The sequence below is a fragment of the Podarcis liolepis genome (assembly GCF_965112155.1).
Source record: "Podarcis liolepis genome assembly, chromosome: 2".
NCBI lineage: Eukaryota > Metazoa > Chordata > Lepidosauria > Squamata > Lacertidae > Podarcis > Podarcis liolepis.
In genome coordinates, this window is record NC_139555.1 from 66,376,714 (window position 1) to 66,396,452 (window position 19,739).

At 44.1% G+C, this 19,739-nt stretch overlaps 1 protein-coding gene across 1 annotated transcript; it reads left to right on the forward strand.

Annotated features, from left to right (window-relative positions):
* The first annotated feature begins 194 nt into the window (after positions 1 to 194).
* NIPAL4 (NIPA like domain containing 4) lies at positions 195 to 19,491 on the forward strand. The gene is made up of 6 exons (XM_083488473.1): positions 195 to 684; positions 9,073 to 9,321; positions 11,718 to 11,774; positions 13,503 to 13,593; positions 14,484 to 14,644; positions 15,496 to 19,491. Exons 1-6 carry the CDS (start codon positions 639 to 641, stop codon positions 16,098 to 16,100), a joined length of 1,209 nt encoding a protein of 402 aa, XP_083344599.1. The 5' UTR covers positions 195 to 638; the 3' UTR covers positions 16,101 to 19,491.
* The last annotated feature ends 248 nt before the right edge of the window (positions 19,492 to 19,739 follow it).

Here is a 19,739-nt window from a genome sequence, read left to right on the forward strand (position 1 = left end):
CCCCCCCCCCCCCCATTTTCACCTTAGCGGTTCTCCATGAAACAAGGAAACCCGACATGTGTGGCATCATGTGTGGGAGTCACGAGCACCTGCCGGATTTGTGCTGCCCCCCCCCCCACTCGTCCCAGGGCAAGGAAGCCTCGCAACGCGCGTAGGCGCCGAAGAGCACGTGGGCACAAGCCCCTCCTCTGGAGAGGGGGAGACGGAGTCAGATTGAGAAAACCCGGACCGGGAGGAGTGGTGGATCCGGCTGGGGCAGGTGTGATCTCAGCAGCCACTTCTCTTTTCTCGCCCAGGGCAACTTCTTCGCTCGCCACAGGTTGGGGCGAGGCCAGCCGGTTGACTTCGAGTCTCTGACGAAGGGAGAAGAGCCAAGAGCGCGCAGAGGCCGTCCCAAGAATCTGTTAGTCTTGAAGGTGCTCTTGCCAAACGAGACTCCTTGGAGTTTTCGCTGCAACAGGCTGGCAGGGCTGCGCTGCCCCTCTGGGAACAGCGAGCGAGCGAAGATCGGCGGCGGCGCGGAAGAAGCGATCGCACCCACAGCCTCCTTGGGTCCCGTCTCCGGCAGCCGCGTCCTCTTCGCGTCGCTTCTCCCGGGGATGCGCTGATCTCTGCTGAGCCTCGGCAGGAAGAAGCACATGGAGCGACCGGAGCCGCTCTGGGTGAACAGTAGCTGCGCCAACGGTGAGTAACAGCGCTCGCTTGGCCGCCACACGCGGGAGGGAGGGAGAAGAGACTGCTCGGCTGCTCTCCTCCTCTTCTTCCTTTCCTGCTCCCACTTCCCAGGCTTAGGGAGACCTTGCCATCTCCATCAGGCGAGTCCTGGTCCAAAAAAACCTGACCAGTCCTTTCCACGCTGGCAGACAAACCCATTAAAATAATCGCTTTGCCCCCTTTTGCTGGAATACATATAATTCTAAGAGGGAGATCAGAAGATTTATAAGGTCTTCGGAACCTCTTGCCCCATGTCGCCCTTGAGGTCTGTGTAGCTCCGAAGAGTGGCCTGCTTTGCGTAACTGTGAGGTTTGGGAAGGTGGCGTTTTCTTCTCCTTCGGTTCTCCAGGCGATTGCAGCAGCTTCCTCTGTTTCCTCCCCTCCGGGTGCGTGTAGGTCGCCAAGCAAGCAAGCCAAGCGATTGTGCAAAGTACGCCTGAAGAGACAGGTGCAGAGATTAAAAATAAAAAGGAGAAGCTTGTTTGGCAAGGGGGCTCGTTCTCACGATCAGCCCGGCCAGTCTCCTCCTTTGCAGGTGAAACTCAAACTTAAGAGCAGGATTTCCCCGGGGGTGTTTTACTTAAACTAGCGAGGTGGTCGTGAGATCGAATTAGAAGTAATTGTGTATTTCCTTCTTCTATCTTTTTTGGAACAGTCAGTTCTTGTGAACGCTTGTGGGAACATGGGAAGCTGCATTGTATCAGGTCAGACCCTTGGCCAGTCTAGTCCAGTATTGTTTACACTGACTCCCAGTGGCTCCCCAGAGTTTCCCAGCTCAACTTGAAGATGCCAGGGATTGAATTTGGGACCTGCATGCAAAGCAGACTCTCTAGCACTGAGCTGTTCACCCCTAGAGGAAAAAACAAGAACTCTGGTGGCAGGTGGGCCGCGGTGCCCTGATGTATCAATGAGCTTGGACTTCTAACTCCTGTCAGCCCCAACCAGTGTAGCCAATGGGAGATGTAGTCTGACAACCTCTGGGAGCTTCAAAGGTTCCTTCATCCCACAGGTAAAAGGACAAAGGAAAGATTAAAGCATGGGAGGTTGGGAACATTATGGCCCTCAGGGCAGTTACTCCAGTATTATCATGTCCACAAACAGAAAGTTCATAAGAAAGTGGAAAAAGCCCTGAAGACTTCCCTCATGCTCAGGTATAATAGCTGCCTTGTCTTAAATTGTGCTGGCTTGATTGGGAATTAGGGCTGAGTATGGCGCTGTGGGTTAAACCACAGAGCCTAGGACTTGCCAATCAGAAGTTCGGCGGTTCGAATCCCCGCCACAGAGTAAGCTCCCGTTGCTTGGTCCCTGTTCCTGCCAACCTAGCAGTTTGAAAGCATGTCAAAGTGCAAGTAGGTAACACTCCAGCGGGAAGGTAAACGGCATTTCCGTGCACTGCTCTGGTTCACCAGAAGTGGCTTAGTCATGCTGGCCACATGACCCGGAAGTTGTACGCCGGCTCCCTCGGCCAATAAAGCGAGATGAGCACTGCAACCCCAGAGTCGGCCACAACTGGACCTAACATTCAGGGGTCCCTTTACCTCTGCCTATTCCAGGATAGGGTTATGGGAGCAGTGGAAGGGTTAGGGTGCTAGGTGGGTGGTGTGAATGGTGAAAAGCAGTGGTGACTTGTGAATCCTACAGAACAATGTGGTGCTGCTCAGATTAGGGTTCCCTGTTCACCTTCCAAAAGGGTATAATGATTTCCTCCTCCATTCACAAGCAAAAGTAATAGAGATGGCTTCTTTTGCTGCCCTTCTGCTGCTGCTTAATTTGCTAAGTATGTTTTGAAACAGGATCAAAAGCCACATCTGCTTTCACAAGTCTGTTTTGTCATAGGCTTCTTGTGAAATAGGCTGTAAAAGATAATAGAAGCATATGACCCATAAGTCTTCAAGATTACCTTCTGTTAGCTTCTACTGATGAGCATGGCTGCTCCCTGGATTAATGTGGCTTTATTGGCTTGTGGCTCTTTTTAAATATTTATATTTTATTGAGGTTATAATAGTGACTTAAAGTAAATAGCGGAGGAAAGAATATAAAATGGAAAAAGAAATCATCATCATCATCATTTACTTATTTATACCCCACCCATCTGGCTGGGTTTCCAAATATTAAAAACATTTTAAAAAGAAGAGGAAAACAGCAATAACAAAATAACAATAAAATACAAAACTATACTGTATATATGTAGATGAATAAACTGATTGTTTCCCTCAGTATATGATGATTCATGTATCACTATGGTTTCGATAAATACGTTCCAAAGTATCATTAAATTTGTCCATGCCTAATCTTCATCTGAAAGCGATCCGTTCATGGGTTGCAGGAGTTGTCATGTCAGCTATCCATTAATTAAAGGATACTTCATCCATATTTTTGTCCTTCCAATGTATCAGTATCAATCCTTTTGCAGATGTGAGTGCATGGAGAATCCATTTACATTGTCTGATAGTCAAGCATCATATATTAAGTATATAGTTTAAAATGATGTTATCTTCTTAAATGTTTAACTCTTTCTCCACAATATTTATTCATTCTGCATCTCCAACAGCATGTTGTCGCTGAGAGTCCATGTTTATGCAATCATGATGGAATCCAATAAACTCAAAATAAAATCTCTTGTTGCATGAGACATTGTTTATAATCTAATGATACATTGGAAAAGGAGGCTAAAATATTATCCCATTCTTTAACTAAGATGGAGCTTGTTAATAATGTATTCCATTTGCATCTCAAAGTTTGTACATCAAATTAATTAATACACAATAAACACTTCTAAAAAGTAATAGCTGGCTTTTTAGCCTCCAGGGATTCAGTCAAGTGTTCGAGTATCACCTTGGCTTGTGACTCTTGGTGTCAGGCATTACAGCAAGGGGATCCAAAGATGAATAAACAGTTTTTTTAAATCTATCAATTTCAAAGAAGTTTGCACTACGGATTAGGACGGAATGGATGGCATACTTTTTCTAAGCTTTTATTTTATTTGTATTCGGGGGTGGGGGGAACAGAGCAAAGGAAGAAAGATGTATGGCAGATTTTGATGAGTTTACAACTCTTTCATTCTCTCCTTTATCAGATAATCCTGAATACTTTCATGGCAGTTGGTTTACCTGCTTGCGATTTTATGAATATCTGGCTTGGCGGGGATGGCAGGCTATGGAGTGTGTATCATAATTAAAGGCTTTGACCTTCGTTGAGATTCCATCAGTCTTTAGTATATACATCACTTTCTCCTTGAAAATTAGAAACTATGTTTTCAAGACCGGAATTCACTAAAAATGTTCTTGACTGGCAATTGTTCCAGACGTCTGCTGCTGTGTGTGACACTGCCATTGAAGTATAGAGATGCCTCCCTAAACATGGCCAAGGTGTAAAGAGACAAGCCATTTGAGTCTGAATTGCTCACTGGACAACATTTTGCACTCTGTATCCTGAGAAGGTGGTGGGTGCGCCAGAGTGGTTTAGTCATGCTGGCCACATGACCCGGAAAGCTGTCTGTGGACAAACACTGGCTCCTTCGGCCTGAAAGCGAGATATAGTCACCTTTGACTGGACTTTACCATCCGGGGGTCCTTTATCTTTTACCTTTTTACTGCTTCATGCTGTAGTTGGGGGAGAGGGTTACCCGTTTTTTATCACTCTCACATGTACTCAATCAACAAACTGTTTTAAAAAACTACTGCAGCATGGAGAAAAATAGTATCTCAGCCCATTTTCTTCTGTGCTGGTTTTCTGACAGTGCTGATTCTCCCCCTCCCCCCCAAAAAAAGTTGATTTCCCCCTCCCCACAGTCTGAAATTGTACAGTCCATTCTGTTCCCTCAGGAGTCTTCCACCTTAGCATTATCACCTTGGCTAGACAGAAGACATGTCCCAGATCCCATTTCATTTATCTTGCAAAGGGTTGAAATTTGGTGGTGCTCTTTGAATTTCCCCTCACAGAATGCAGCAGAATCTGAGCAAATAAATTGGTGTGGTTGTAACTGGCCTCAATCCTCCCCCTTCTCCTTTCTTTTTTACTTGGGCTTTTGAGGATGTTGGTATTCTTGTCAATCCCCGAGGAAGGAAAAGGCTACATGACATTAGGGCATTGTGAGTATGTTGGAGATAAGAATTCACTGTTTGTTTTCAGGCTCACAAAGACTGGTCTGTATCAGGCAAATTGCCAGTGTCAAAACACCATGCCACATTTGCATTACTGTATTTGTAGCATAGCTACAATCCTGCCCTGTTTTATCAGACCATAGGTATATATGTTCTCTCCCTCTCATTTAAAGAGCTCTTGCAAATGGGTACGCACCATTTCCTTTAACCTTTCCTTTAAGGGTCTGGGCTGCCAACAATTTTTTTCATCAGAGTGCCTGTGCTTTTAAAAAAATGTTGTATATATTTATTTAACACATATACAGCTCTGCAGCAAAGTGGATTTACAGTAAACGACCATGTCCAAAACAAATAGTAATAGCAAGGAACAAAACACAAAGCATATCAGGGTTCTTAAAAAAATGATTAAATAACCAATTTAGTTCAAAAATATTTTTATCACCTATATCCTGAAAACCAATGGGCAGGGTACAGAATAAACCTCCCACGTTCACTAGTTTCACATACCCTCCAGCATTTCTCCTATGAAAATAGGGACATCCCATTCTGTACTGATACTTTTACTATTTATACCCCACACATCTTACTGGGTTGCCCCAGCCACTCTGGACAGCTTCCAACATATAGAGGGTGAGTCCTTTAAAAGAGGCCCCGTGGATATAGAGTACACATGTTCCACGGGGCATCTTTTAAAAGACTTACCCTGTATCAAAACATTTAAAAACATTTTTTTAAAAAAAACCTTCCCTATACTGTACAGGATTGCCTTCAGACGCCTCAGGGGCCAGATAACTTCTTACCCTCAAACATTTCTCCAATGAAAATAAGGACACCCTAAGGAATTGCCACCTCATGAGAAGAGTCCCTGGAAAAGACCCTGGGAAAGATGGAGGGCACAAGGAGAAGGGGACAACAGACGACAAGATGGTTGGACAGTGTTCTTGAAGCTACTAACATGAGTTTGACCAAACTGTGGGAGGCTGTGGAAGACAGGAGTGCCTGGCGTGCTCTGGTCCATGGGGTCACAAAGAGTCAGACATGACTAAACGACTAAACAACAACAACAACAAAGAAATTGCAGGATATTCCAGGATGAAATCAGAAACCAGGATGGCTTCTCTAAATCAGGGATGTACCTGGAAAATAGGGACACTTGGAGGGTATGGTCTCATAGCAGAGGTGCAACAACCATGAGGCTTTTCCTGTCTTTTGGTCACCCACTTTTTCAGATGGGGGCAGCCATTAGCAGGTTATAGTGTTTCTCTCTGAACCATTAAAAGGGTCATCTGCTGATATCTGCTATCATACTGTTTTTAAAGGCATAAGCCCAGGCCAAACAACGTTTTTTAATCAGTTGGTAACATTATAGAATGTTTCACCTCCCTCTTTGCTTCTGATAGTTCAAGTATCAGGCTGCCCTAACCCAGGTCCTCCACAAAGCATTGGAGTCCTTAGCTGTCACTCACTTTGCATAGCTCAAACAAAAGGTCTGGACAAGTTTTGACAGCACCTGCTTCTTCTCCTTTCTCTTCTGTTCCAGAGGGCAAAGCAGAACCTACACATGGAGATCAGGTGCTGTCAAGCCCTTTGGCCACAGTTTACCTTTAGAAATCTTCGCCCAACCTATCCTTATTTGAGTTGTAAGGTTTGTACTCTGCACCTCAACCATCCATAATCCGTTTAGTCACGGAAAAGAAGGATATTTATAGTAATGAGTGGCTTTGTAGAGATGGAAGAGGTGTAATCGTTTCCACCTGTCTTGTATTATGGTGTAAATGAATTGGTGCCTTGGGTGTGTCTTGAGTCTGGGAATCACAGAGGCTCATCCATCCCCACCCACACTAGCTGACACACCTTAGATCTGGGTGCTGATAAAAAAAGTAACTGATGAAACTTGATTTGTATCTGTGTTCGTTCCAGTTAAAAGTATGTTGCATGCTTTATTTGCAGAGCAGTCTATGCGTATGTATGTGTTGAGAGAGAGTGCGAGTTTCAATTCAATGCTCCAAAAATTCTCCTTTCTCCTTTTCTCTTTCCCCTCTGGTTTTATATCCAACCTGAGGGGAACCTTCTTCAGCCCAGGGCTCAAATTCTTCATGAGCCACATGTGTGTGGTACTGGATGGGACCAGAGGCAACAATGGGTAGAGAAACAGGTCTTACCTTCCTAAAATAAAAGTTAAAGGTTTCTACATATCATAGAATCATAGAGTTGGAAGAGACCACAAGGGCCATCGAGTCCAACCCCCTGCCAAGCAGGAAACACCATCAGAGCACTCCTGACATATGGTTGTCAAGCCTCTGCTTAAAGACCTCCAAAGTAGGAGACTCCACCACACTCCTTGGCAGCAAATTCCACTGTCGAACAGCTCTTACTGTCAGGAAGTTCTTCCTAATGTTTAGGTGGAATCTTCTTTCTTGTAGTTTGGATCAATTGCTCCGTGTCCGCTTCTCTGGAGCAGCAGAAAACAACCTTTCTCCCTCCTCTATGTGACATCCTTTTATATATTTGTACATATACATATGTACCCACCCACTTCTGTCTGTCATCCAGCCAGGCAGTAGGCTGGGAATAAAGGGATGCAGGCTGGGAAGGATCCCAAAGCCAGACATAGAGGCCTGAAGGTCTACGTTCAGCCCTAGGCCTGAAGTTCTTCACCACTGATCTAAAATGTTGACTGCACTGGGAATATTTTATTCTCTCCTATGTGAAGATGATAGTGTTACCGGTACCAAGTCCAAAACGCTGTCCCTCCCAGGCCAATAAAGAGACAGTGGGTGGTAAGGTAAAAGTTTATTCTCAGTTGCTGCACAGAGACTCGGCAGGATATCTCCAAAATCGAGCACGCAAAATACAAAGCATTTATGCCACTGTGGCAAGCAAATAAGCACATGATGTCTTGCATCACTATTAGCTTGTGTGAACAAAGCATGCCTAAGTCAGGTATTCTACTTGGCTACAGAACAATTACTCACTTATCCTTCTTCATATCGTGCTCAGGCTATTCCAGGTGTGACTGGCCTTATACTTGCAACTGTGGGAACATCTTGCTGTTGTGACTGTGTTTATGCGGACTCAGCAGGCTGTGGTTAACTATATGTGACATGCAAACTTCAGAGTTATGGCACCCAGGTATCACTAGTGTTTAGTTTGACTTTGACTTTTATTTAGTTAACTTATTTCAGTTCTTGCCGAGGTAGGATTTATTTATTTATTTCATTTTCAGAGGTGAACTCACAAGTTTTGAGCCTTTCTCAGTGTTGTTGCTTTAACAAGGATAGCGCATTTGTTGGCACAATTTGAACAATCATGCCTTGGCTTAGTAAGCTGAGATTTCAACAAGCCTTTCTCCTGCCCAATGCATCCCTTTCACTCCTTCCTTTATGGCAGGAGCAATCGAACCAGGAAGTCTCTAATTAGCCACACTTCCCCATTTACCGTAGTCTGAACGAAGAAACTATGATTACCAGCTTTGGAACAAGATGGGATATTAAAGTTCAGTTTGAGGTTAGTTTAATAACCTGGCCTGTTCCAAAGCTGAAACAGGAAACTATGGTTCATTATAAACTCCATGAAGGGGGTGGAGAAGGGGCTGCCAGGGTGGACAAAAAGTGTGTTCATATCTCAGTTTATTAAGATTAGATTTGATTGTCTGAATCAACCAGTTATATAGTCCCATATAAATCTGTAAATCATGATTTATTTGCATTTGCAAAAAAGGGGGGTTAGTTATTATCCTCAGTCGCAGCTCAATCAAGTTTTTCCAGTTTTACATTTTTTGATAAATGATTTGTTAGTGATGAAATGTTACTGATTCAGTACAAGTGTATGAAAGAGATTTTGAGAAATGCTTTCTTTATATGATGCAATACATTGTAAGACAGACTGTAAGACATACAGCATTATGTCAGCTGTACAGTTCGTTCGTTTGGCAACATCTATGGCTCTTCATAGGAGGGAATTCTGATGAACAGGTAACATTCCCTTACTTCCATCATCCATACAGTAACTACATTTATTAGTTCATGGAACTGTTAGAAATCTAATAAGTGCAAAAGCTAATTGTGTTCTTGTGCATGATCTAAGAACAATCGTGTTCTAGTGATCTAGCGGGACATTTCTTTTCTTCTTTCAAGGAAGCAAAAGACCTAAATAATGGCATGTTTTGAGCATGGCACGTAAAATAAAGGCAGCAAATGTATTATTTGCTTAAAGTCTTAATTTCTGCCCTCTTCCCATTTTCTTGTCTTCCCAGGTTCATTATTAGCTCTGACATGCCTTTCTGGGCAGACGTTCTGTCAGGTTGTTGGGAATGTCAGCTCAGCGGTCTTACCCCACAATAATATCACCTTAAACACAAACTGGATGGTACAGATAGAAGACAAATATGGCTTCTACATTGGCTTGGCCTTGGCCATCTTCTCCAGCTTCTTGATTGGCAGCAGCGTCATCCTTAAGAAAAAAGGACTGCGTCGGCTTGTGGAGACAGGAGGCACCAGGGCAGGTATGGTTTCAATGGCTCAGGAGGTGGGTGAGGAATTATTTTCTGAATGAGCTCTGGTTGTATCTGAGACAGGGCTGGCCAATATGGCGCCCTTCAGATGTTTTGGACCACAAGTCCCATCAGTCCTGACCACTGGCTGGCAGGAATCGTCATCCACATCTTGAGGGTATCATGTTGGCTATTGCTGAGAGATCTGACTTTGAGCCTCAAAGTGTTTTGGATTCTGAGGGCCTTTGCCTACACATTACATAGAGGCAAATCCTTGCCTGAAGAGGCAACTACAGCCAATCACAGTTCATTAGGGAGTGTGCCTGTTTCTCCATCTAACCCACTGAACTTCAACTGGTAGATGAAGTTCACCAGGGGTAGGCAGGGGTAGCTGGTCAACAACTTGCCTCAACCCTGACCTTTGGTCATGCTGGGTGGGGGCTGATGGGAGTTACAGTCCAACATCGAGAGAGCACCACATTGGCAACTTATCTCTGCGCTACTTTGTTACAGCTTGACCTAAGGTGAGTCTCAACAGCAACACCAACACCATGCAGATATGATAAAAATGAAGAAGTGGGCCCCCAAGTGCATTTAACTAAATCTATTTTTTGGTTGGTTCATTCATTCATTCACAATCTATTTTATACCTCAACTCAATAATCTTCCTAGGATGGTTTACCAAAAGAATTTTAAAAATGGAGAAAATAGAATAATGCGAAATCCACAAAATTATAAAAGCAGCAAAAAAGTCAGCTAGGTTAGAATGGCACCTAATAAATTTGGGAACAGTTTCTGACACTGAAAGGACAATAAAGTAATCACCAGCCAAACCTCTTCCAACCCTGGGCTGCCACCACCGAGAAGCCTCTTTTTCTGGAAGTAACTTGTCTCACCTTGGATGGTGGTGGTACTGCGAGGCACTTGCAAGGAGGCTCTCAAGTGACTATCTTAATGCCCCTGTTTTGCAAAGCTTGAAGGCAACAGACTAGCTCTTTCTCTTAAAAAAATATCAGCAGTCCCTGCTAAAAGGAAATAAACTCGAAGAGCACACACAGGTTCTATAGCTCTTACAGGACCATGGAGTTTCTAGACTTGGCTGTTCTACTCTCTTCCCCTATATCTGCCCCATCTAATCTCATGCCCATCTAGGCATTCAAGCCATATTTGTTGTCATGGTATCTAGGTACCTCCCTCTTTCTCTTGCATTTTAACATTCCTGAAAGTCTGACATCTATTGATAGGTGGTGCTTCCTGTTTTGCTAGTACCTATTTTCAGTCTTAAGCTGCTTTGGTTTCCAATAAAATACTGGAATCAGGATTCTTGTGTGTAGCAGCTGATAATCTCACTCTGTGTTTTTCCAACAAAGCTTTTTTTTTACCTTGTTTTTCAGTGTCGTGTCTTGTTCTAAAACTAGTATATCATTGTTATGAATAGTAATAATGTTCAGTTAGCTATGGTAGGAGTCACTATACTGATATGCATTGACAAATAGCTTTTAGATCAGGGCCTCAAATTTTCAGGGAGCTTCCACAAGTAGAGCCGGTTCTCAACTGCAGGCACTTAGCTGCAAAGCATGTAGGGGCAGGGGGCAGGATCCTAATGGAGGCACTGGGATCTTTTAAGTGCATCCTTGATGTCATCCCCCTCCCCCAGTCTCACGCAATGGAAAACATATGAGGGGAATACTTGATTAGGGTAGCATCACAATCACATATTTAAAAATATAAGAAGAGTCTTGCTGGATCAGACCAATGGCCCACTTAGTCCAGCATCCTGTTCTTACACTGACCAGGCTTTTTGGTAGCATGAAAACAGGATTTGTTAATATAGATTTGGGGAGATAATGATCTGACCTGCCAGCCAGAGTAGATTCTCCACCCCGTCATAGTTTAGTATTGAGTGCAAAAGGGCTTGGGCCAAAAGCATTATAATATGCCAAATGACATTAGGCAAACACCATCGTATTCTTTTAGACACCTGTGAGAAAATTTTCTGTTTTGGTGGGCCTGTTTAGACACGTGATTTGTTACATGTTTTGTTGTGTTTCATCGTTTGAAATGTTTTTAACAATTTTGAAATGTTAAATAAGTTTTGCTTTATTTTTGATTGTATTTTTATTATCTATGTGTTTGCCACTCTGGGCTTCTTTGGGAGAAAAGGCAGGATATAAGATGGATGGAGGGATGGCTAAAATTCATATGATGTTGTGTGTCAAAAATGTGCTCTATAATTATCTTGAACATGAAATGCTTTCTTGCCATTCTGGGAAGGAAGTTAAAAATGCACCCAGAACCCACTGGTTTGCATGTGTTTTATCTCTTCTTGTTTCTATTTAATTTTACCTAGTATGTGGTTCTTATTTCCTTTTGAAGTCTCTAAGCATGTCTGCCTTTTGTTTTCCCAGGAGATGGTGGCCATGGCTACCTTAGGGACTGGCTGTGGTGGGCTGGCTTGCTGACCAGTAAGTATGGTTATTCACACTAGCCTGGATTTGTTCCTATCAAATCTTTATCACTTTCCCTCTTTATCATTCGCTACCGCTACCATGTGGAGGCTATTTCCACATGCTAGCAGTGCTATTTGAGAGCATTTTCCCACAATGACATGGAAATGTCTAGGTGATCAAACTAAACTATATGGAGATGGCCTTTCAGTCTTTACCACCATTGCATGAAGCATGCATTCAGCTTTCTTCAGCTTCCCTGTGGGGACTGGAATGTATAGAGCTCATCACCAAGGTTGGGGTGGAGGGAATGATCATCACCAGGGCCAACCTAAAACATATTGGTACATGAAGCAAACCACAAAATGGTGCCCCCCCCCCCTGGAAGAAGGGTTGAGTTAAGATCTACATCAGGAACGAATTGGGGAATCAAATCAACCTTATATGATGGCTGAAGTGGGAATCAAAGACTGTCATTGGGAGTAAAGGGTCCCGCTCTGAATTGTGTCCAAGAGACCCAATAGGGCAGCCCCCACCATTTCCTCCCTACGGGTGGGAAACCAGCAGTGCACCCTATTCACCAAGAGGCTGCTGTAGAGGTGGCATGGGGTGGGGGACCTGCTGAGGAGGTGGCAGATCCAGCCTCCAAGGAGTGTGACACAGCTGTTGTTGCCACATCAGCAGTAGCAGTAGGCGATACATTCCTTGGAAGCCAGATCTGCTGCCCCTGTGGATTCTGCCACCTGAGGTGGTCGCCTCACCTTGCCTCACGGGTGGGCCAGCCCTCCTCATCACAGTATAAATGATTCACTCCTCAGTAGAGATGTTTGCTGGCCAAAAACAACAAATAGCCTCAAGGCACCTTATGGAATAAGCCAGCAGTAATCAGCCTGGTGCCTTTCATATGTTCTGAACTGCAACTGCAACTCACATCCACCCCAGTTTGGCCACTGGTCAGAGGGAGATGGGTGGTGGGAGATGTAGGAGGCTACGTTGTTGCTGCCCCTGGCATCAGCTTTCATGGGCTAGAGTCCACTTCAGAAGGACTTGGAAGCAGATTCTAGTCCTTGGGCAGGCAAACCAAGGCCCGGGGGCTGTATCCACCCCAATTGCCTTCTAAATCTGGCCCACGGATGGCCCGGGAATCAGCGTGTTTTTACATGAGTAGAAAGTGTCCTTTTATTTAAAATATACCTCTGGGTTATTTGTGGGACATAGTTCATATTTTCCCCAAAAAATATAGTCCAGCCCCCCACAAGGTCTGAGGGACAGTGGACCAGCCCCCTGCTGAAAAAGTTTGTTGACCCCTGTATCTAGTCCATGAAAGCTTATGACACTCTTAAAGGTGCTCCAAGGTTTTGGAAGCTACTGACCCAAGGCGGTGATCAGTCATTTTAGCATTGTCTGGTTTGCTAGGATTGGGTCCATTTTCTAAAATTGGCTAGGCACATCTGCCACCATATTGGATTCTGATCCATTACTCAGGAGATATTTGGTCAATACTTTTTGCACGGAGTTCCTTGAATCTACAACATGACTCTTAAGATGCCTTTTCTTGTTAAAAAAAAATGAAAACACAACAGTGATTGGTGTAAAACCATCTTTCTCCTGGTTTTTAACTCCAGTGCTCTTTTTCATTGGGCCAAACTATGCACTGAATGCAAACAAAATTAGCAAGAACACTTGAGCAGGAATAACACTCATTGGAATTTACCTGTTCTGTTTATCCTTTGGCTGTTTGCTCAGTGGGTGGAGGAGAAGCTGCCAACTTTGCCGCCTATGCCTTTGCTCCTGCAACAATTGTTACTCCGCTCGGAGCCCTGAGCGTGCTCATAAGGTGATTTCCTCTCATTTCTATTCTGTCCTCCCATATTTATTCTAGGTCTGTAAATGTCAGTGGTAGTAACATGACTGGCCAGGCAAACAGAAAAATAGCCTGATAACTTTCTACCAGTACACAGAAGCCAAACATTTGCTTCAGCCTGGCTGTCCACCCCCCACCCCAAAGCAGATCTTGCATGGTACTTTTTGACACATGGGTGACTTTAATGACTTTAAATGAGTGCATTTAAAACAGCAACCAGCAACCTGGTGCCCTCCAGATGTTTTGGACTGAAATTCCAGTCATTCTCGACCATTGGGCATTCTAACTGGAGCTGATGGGAGTTGTGGAAACACCAAAGTAGTGGTCCCAAAGGATGAACTCCCTTTGGGTGCAAAGTGGTGGTGGCAGCCTGACGCATTGCAGCAGCACCCCTTAAATATTAATCTCAGGGCTGGAAATCAGTCAATAAGTTACAGCGAGTGTTTTCCTCTTCCCAGTGCCCTATGAAGCTCAAGGGCGTTAGGGCTGCTAGGAAGGAATGTGTGGGTGGAGTTGCTCCCCTCTTTCGTCTCTGTGCTCCTCATCAACTGATACACATGGCAGCTAGAATATGATTGGAGGAGCAAACCGGTTGCATGAGAGTCCCCAAAGCTCATCGGTATATCAGCTTATTAAGCTAAGATATGAGCATCTGAACATGCCCATTGTCAGTTAGATGATTGATTCTGATTTAAAGTGTCCAAATATTGCACATGCCTCTCTGTTTGTCGCTGAAAGAAGTTTCCAAAGTTCTGTAGAAGGCTGTTATTAATGGGACAACCATGTATTCTGACTTCTTGTTAGTTTTCTGTATGTTGATTACCCCAAAGCAATGTTATTGATTTTTCTCCCCTATTACCCAGTGCCATTTTGTCCTCGTACCTGCTTGGAGAGCGGCTGAATCTCCTGGGCAAACTTGGTTGCATGCTGAGCATTGTGGGTAGTACAGTTCTTGTGATTCATGCTCCAGAAGAAGAGGAGGTCACCACTCTGGATGAAATGGCCTCTAAACTGAAAGAGCCAGGTAACCAGAAAAACAGAAGGTTAAAGGTATCACCAACCAGCTATAAATGTAGCTTATTATCTGAATCCCTTGTTCAAGTGGGATGGCAGTGGCATGGCACTTCAGCTTTGAATCCCCAGTATGGCTGTCATCCTATTTGTGAGCATTGTGGTTCAGTGCCGTCCCCTGAAATGCCTTTGCACTGCTGCTGCTGTTTCCTGGAGACATTGCCCCCTTCACAGATCTCTCATGCCCCATTGCCAAATTGGACACGCAAGGGCAAGTGAAATGTGGAGAGCTCACTTTGAAACCTTCTTCAGACTCTTTGCACTAAAACACACAGTGGTCTAAAGAGGAACCTGTGTGCCCAGTGATGTTGGGCGCATGATGCTATCCCATGATTTTAAGTTATGAATTGTTAACCTGTGGCCCTCTAGGTGTTGTTGTTCTCAACCAGCAGTGGCAGGGGTCAGGGATGATGGGAGCCACATCTGGAGGACCACGCTGAGAGGGAACCACCTCCATTCTAAGACCTTGTTCAGGCAGGTGTCCAAATAGGTCTTCTGAGTACATATGCAGGTGCATGAATTAGAGCTCGTGCACATGTCTTTCCCTGGATCCCGCCCTTATGTGTGCTTATTTTCTGCATTTTGTGCCAGTCCTTTTGGCAGACTCACCTCGCCTAGTTCCATTTGTTTAGGTGGAATAGTTCTCATTTCTTACAGCTAGGATTCTATTGGTTGATCAGTTGAATTCCTTATACCTGTTAGTGGTGTGTTACTGCCTTGCCACAACTTGTACTCTGCTCCTCATAAAACTGCCGCAACCTGGTGATGAATTCCTCACCCCCCCCCTTCTTTTCATTATTCCAGGTTTCCTTGCTTATGCCAGCATTCTGTTGGCGGTCTGCCTGGTTCTGATTTTCTTCCTCGCCCCACGTTACGGCCAGACCAACATTCTCATCTACCTCACCATCTGTTCTGTGATTGGAGCATTCTCAGTATCTTCAGTCAAAGGACTAGGCATCGCCATTAAGGGCTTTTTCGCTCACTGGCCTGTTCTTAAGGACCCACTCACCTGGATTCTTGTCCTCACATTAGTGGCCTCTATCACCACCCAAATCAACTACCTCAACAAAGCTCTGGACATTTTCAACACCTCTATGGTTTTCCCCATCTACTACGTGCTGTTTACCACCATTGTCATCACCACTTCAGTCATCCTCTTTAAGGAGTGGGTCACCATGTCTGTGGTGGACATCATTGGGACAGTCTGTGGGTTCCTCACCATTATTTTAGGGGTCTTTTTACTCCATGCCTTCAAAGATATGGACATCAGTTTGAGGAACCTGCCACAAACCCTTCAAAACGCTGACGAGGCCCCAGCCGTCAAGGACGACAAGAACATCCTGATAGAGCTGGATAATCCAGAAATCAAGGCTGACAACAAACCCAAAGTATTCATGATCTACAGCTGAAACCTAATAGCAACAATCCTGCAGCTGCAGGAACTTGGATTGAACTGTGTGTAGGTAATACAGGCATGTGCTATATTTTGCATTAACGGGTACGCATACGCATCTTCTGAGAAATAGCAACCAAGCTGAATACCGTGAACTAGCTGTCTCACGTTTTGTCTCAGTAACCCTTTCCTCCCATCCTTTGGAATGTCACTGCACACCCCACACTCTGGAATTGCCTTGACTGCTTTGACTGTGCCTGCCTCAGACAAACAGGTTTTCATTAATCATTTGGGGGGGGGAGGGGGGATTGGTTCCATCTGTGGTTGAAGTTACTTCTTGGCCCCTTTGCATGACGTTGTTTCCTCCAACGTGATCTTCCCTTGAGAGGCTATACTGAGGTGCTGTGAGGCCACGAAGAGCATTCAGATTTGAAGTCCATGACCTGTGAAACTTCAGGGAAAGTTCTTGTGGCCTTTTTCAACCCTGAGTACTCAGTCCTCTACTGAAAGCGTTAACAGAAAATAACTTAAGGCATTCTTCTGATGAGCCAATTAGATCAGATATCAAGCTATGCTAGGACTCTTTTCCCAGACAACTAGCTTTCTGTTGTTGCCTGACAATTCCTGATGAAGGGGTGGTTGCACCATCATGCAATTGCCTCATCTGTACGCTAAAGAGGGAACAATTTCACTGGGACAATATCGCATGCATCTTTCTGCCTATGCATACTACCCTTTAGTGCCTTCTTGGTCTTCCGCTGTTATTAAGTTGTTCTGCTTAAAAGTGGATGGAGTTAACCCATTAACCTATTGCCCTGATAGTGCGGCAACTGTCTTACAGTGCCAGTGTGTATCAAGAGGACAATTCTGATAGTGGTCCCATTTCTTGTACTATAGTGCCTATGTAATAATGTATTATGAAAAGGCATAACAGCCAATACAAAATTGTGAAATATGCTTCATCCCTTGTAAACTTCTGGTGAGACAAAATGCTATTTGTATTTCTGTTAGCTTCTGCCATTATACCAAAGGGTCAGCCATCTAACCAAGGGTGTTTGAGAACCTTTTACCTTACAGTGTACATAAGGAGAATCAGTCGACTGCAGTATTCATTCCTGTGGTGGTAAGAATCTTGCCCATGCGCCTAGTTTTTGGTTGCAGGAAGATAATGCAGTTCTCCTCACCACAAGCAGCATACTTCTCATGCAACATGCTTGGTTGCACATTGTGTGCACTTGGGCTCAGTACCCATGTTACTCTGACGACTTGACAGCTGCCAGGGAAACATGAAAAGCCCTGGCCCACACCCAAGGAACCCATGTTAAAAAGCTAGGGCTTTTAACATGATAGATATGAGAGACTGGTGTTGTGATGTAAATATTATTAGCCAATAGCCCTCCATGTTCAAAAGTGCCTTAAGTACCAGAATGATGGTGGTACCTCATGAGTTCTGTTTGGGGTACTGTGTTACGCCATCATTAATGGGGGGGCAACATGCCAGTTATGTTCTTAATAAGATTTGTAAGTGGCTATAACCATTAGTGTTTATTTTCAATGTTAAGTTCTATAAGTATGTAGTAGACCCCCCCCCCAAATAAACCTTTCTGTACAGCTCAAATCCCCAGTTGTGATCACGGCAGTGTAAACTGGGGTCAAGTCTGCAGGATTTATGATGTCATGAAAGTTGACGGTGGTTTGGGTCCCATGACTGTCACTATTTCCCCAAATGCTTGTAAGATTTCCTTTGGTCAATGAAAGTCTTTTTGCTTAGCCTTGATGACCAAGAAATTGTCAAATGTACTGTAACAGACACATGCCCTTTTTTGTGGAAAACCAGTAAGAGAGAAATTAGGCAGGGTTAGGGGACAGACATCAAAATCCTGAGAATGATGAATCGAAGCTTTTTGCAACAGCTCCCACCAACCCTGAGTCCATGACTGGCTATGTGTATAGCAGGCAAAAACATTTAGAGAGTGCAAGGTTGGAGAAGGGTGCTCTGAATGAAGGGGGCTCAGGGGGAAATGACGAGCATTGGGTGCCATAAAATCCACATCCTGATCCTGTGTTCTGCTCCTGTGAAACAGCAAATCATAGTGCCTAGTGCAGGCTCCCACTTCATGGAGAAATGTATTTGCTTGCTATGGGGAGGGACAACTTCTCAGTCTCCACAGCAGCAGCAGCAAGAGCTGTGCATTTAAAAAGAGCAGCATCCTAAGATTTATACGGATAGCACAGGCATTAACCGAGAGCTGGCAAAAACTTTAAAGGAAATTTTAGGATGTAAAGAGAGTTGATTTTTGCATGCTGGTAATACTTCAGCTGTTGAAGTACAAACAGAAGCTCTGGCTGTAGTTACATAGTCTCCTTTTTTGTCATTTAAATCAGTGGTTCTTCATTCCAGAAGGAAGAACTCCAGTAAGAGTGTTACCCTTCTAAGGTTCACTTTCATTCTGCTGTGCTTCTTTTTCCAATACAAAATGGCAAACTGGAGATTATTGGCATCTAAACTTATGGTGGCATGTGTGTTTGATGCTAGGTATGAAAAGTTGACGAGCTTCTAGTTTCTTCTAAATTTGAGGTCCTTTCTTCACTTCTGGAATGAAAAAAATGTGGTGTTTGAAGCCTCCAGGATGTTGAGCTCTAATGGCATAATGAAATCTTACAATAAGATTTGATGGGAAGGTTGGAAAGTGGAGCTCCATAGAGACTGAAGTGCATCCAAGTTCATCTCACCACCATAGTACAGTGGTACCTTGGGTTACAGACGCTTCAGGTTACAGACACTTCAGGTTACAGACTCCGCTAACCCAGAAATAGTACCTCGGGCTAAGAACTTTGCTTCAGGATGTGAACAGAAATTGTGCAGTGGCGGCACGGCAGCAGCAGGAGGCCCCATTAGCTAAGGTGGTACCTCAGGTTAAGAACAGTTTCAGGTTAAGAATGGACGTCCAGAATGAATTAAGTTCTTAACCCGAGGTACCACTGTACAGAGTTCCAATATCAACCAGAAATTTTAGCTTTGGCACTGATGCTGACAAATAACATTCATCTGGAAAAGGGAGGAGATGGATCTTGAATGAGTACAAGCTACAGATCAGAGATCAATGAAAAGTCGCCAACTCAGTTGAGAGGTCATATTTCAAAACTCTATAGCAGCCCACAACTGTGGGCTAAAAGTCTGTGCTCTTCATTGTCTACAAAGGTCTTTTAAAACTCCGAGGATCTTCATTCCTAATGAATGTATTTTACAGTTAAATAAGATCAATGTAAGTTTGTGAATAGTTATGATAGACAACTTGGATTTCCCCCTCCCTCCACTCCCAAGTTTGAACATATGGCATTTCAATGGTACTCATTTGTACTTGGAGAGGGGAAGAATAAAGATCTTTTTGTACAAACTCTTAAAAGGTGGAAATTTCAATTGTTTTAAGTTTTGTTTGCTTCCTTGTATTGCTTCCTGTAAGGTTTGCTCTATGACCAACCAGGAAGGCAAGTGCTGCTAATTAGATACTGGGACTGCAGCGCCCTCTGCTGGTAATAATAAATAATTTTTGATTTATTCTACCTCAGATGTTCTGGGAAATAAATTTGCAACGCAGCCATTATTACTGTTTTCTACACACAAGGACCATCTGGCTAACCCAGTAGCACAGGC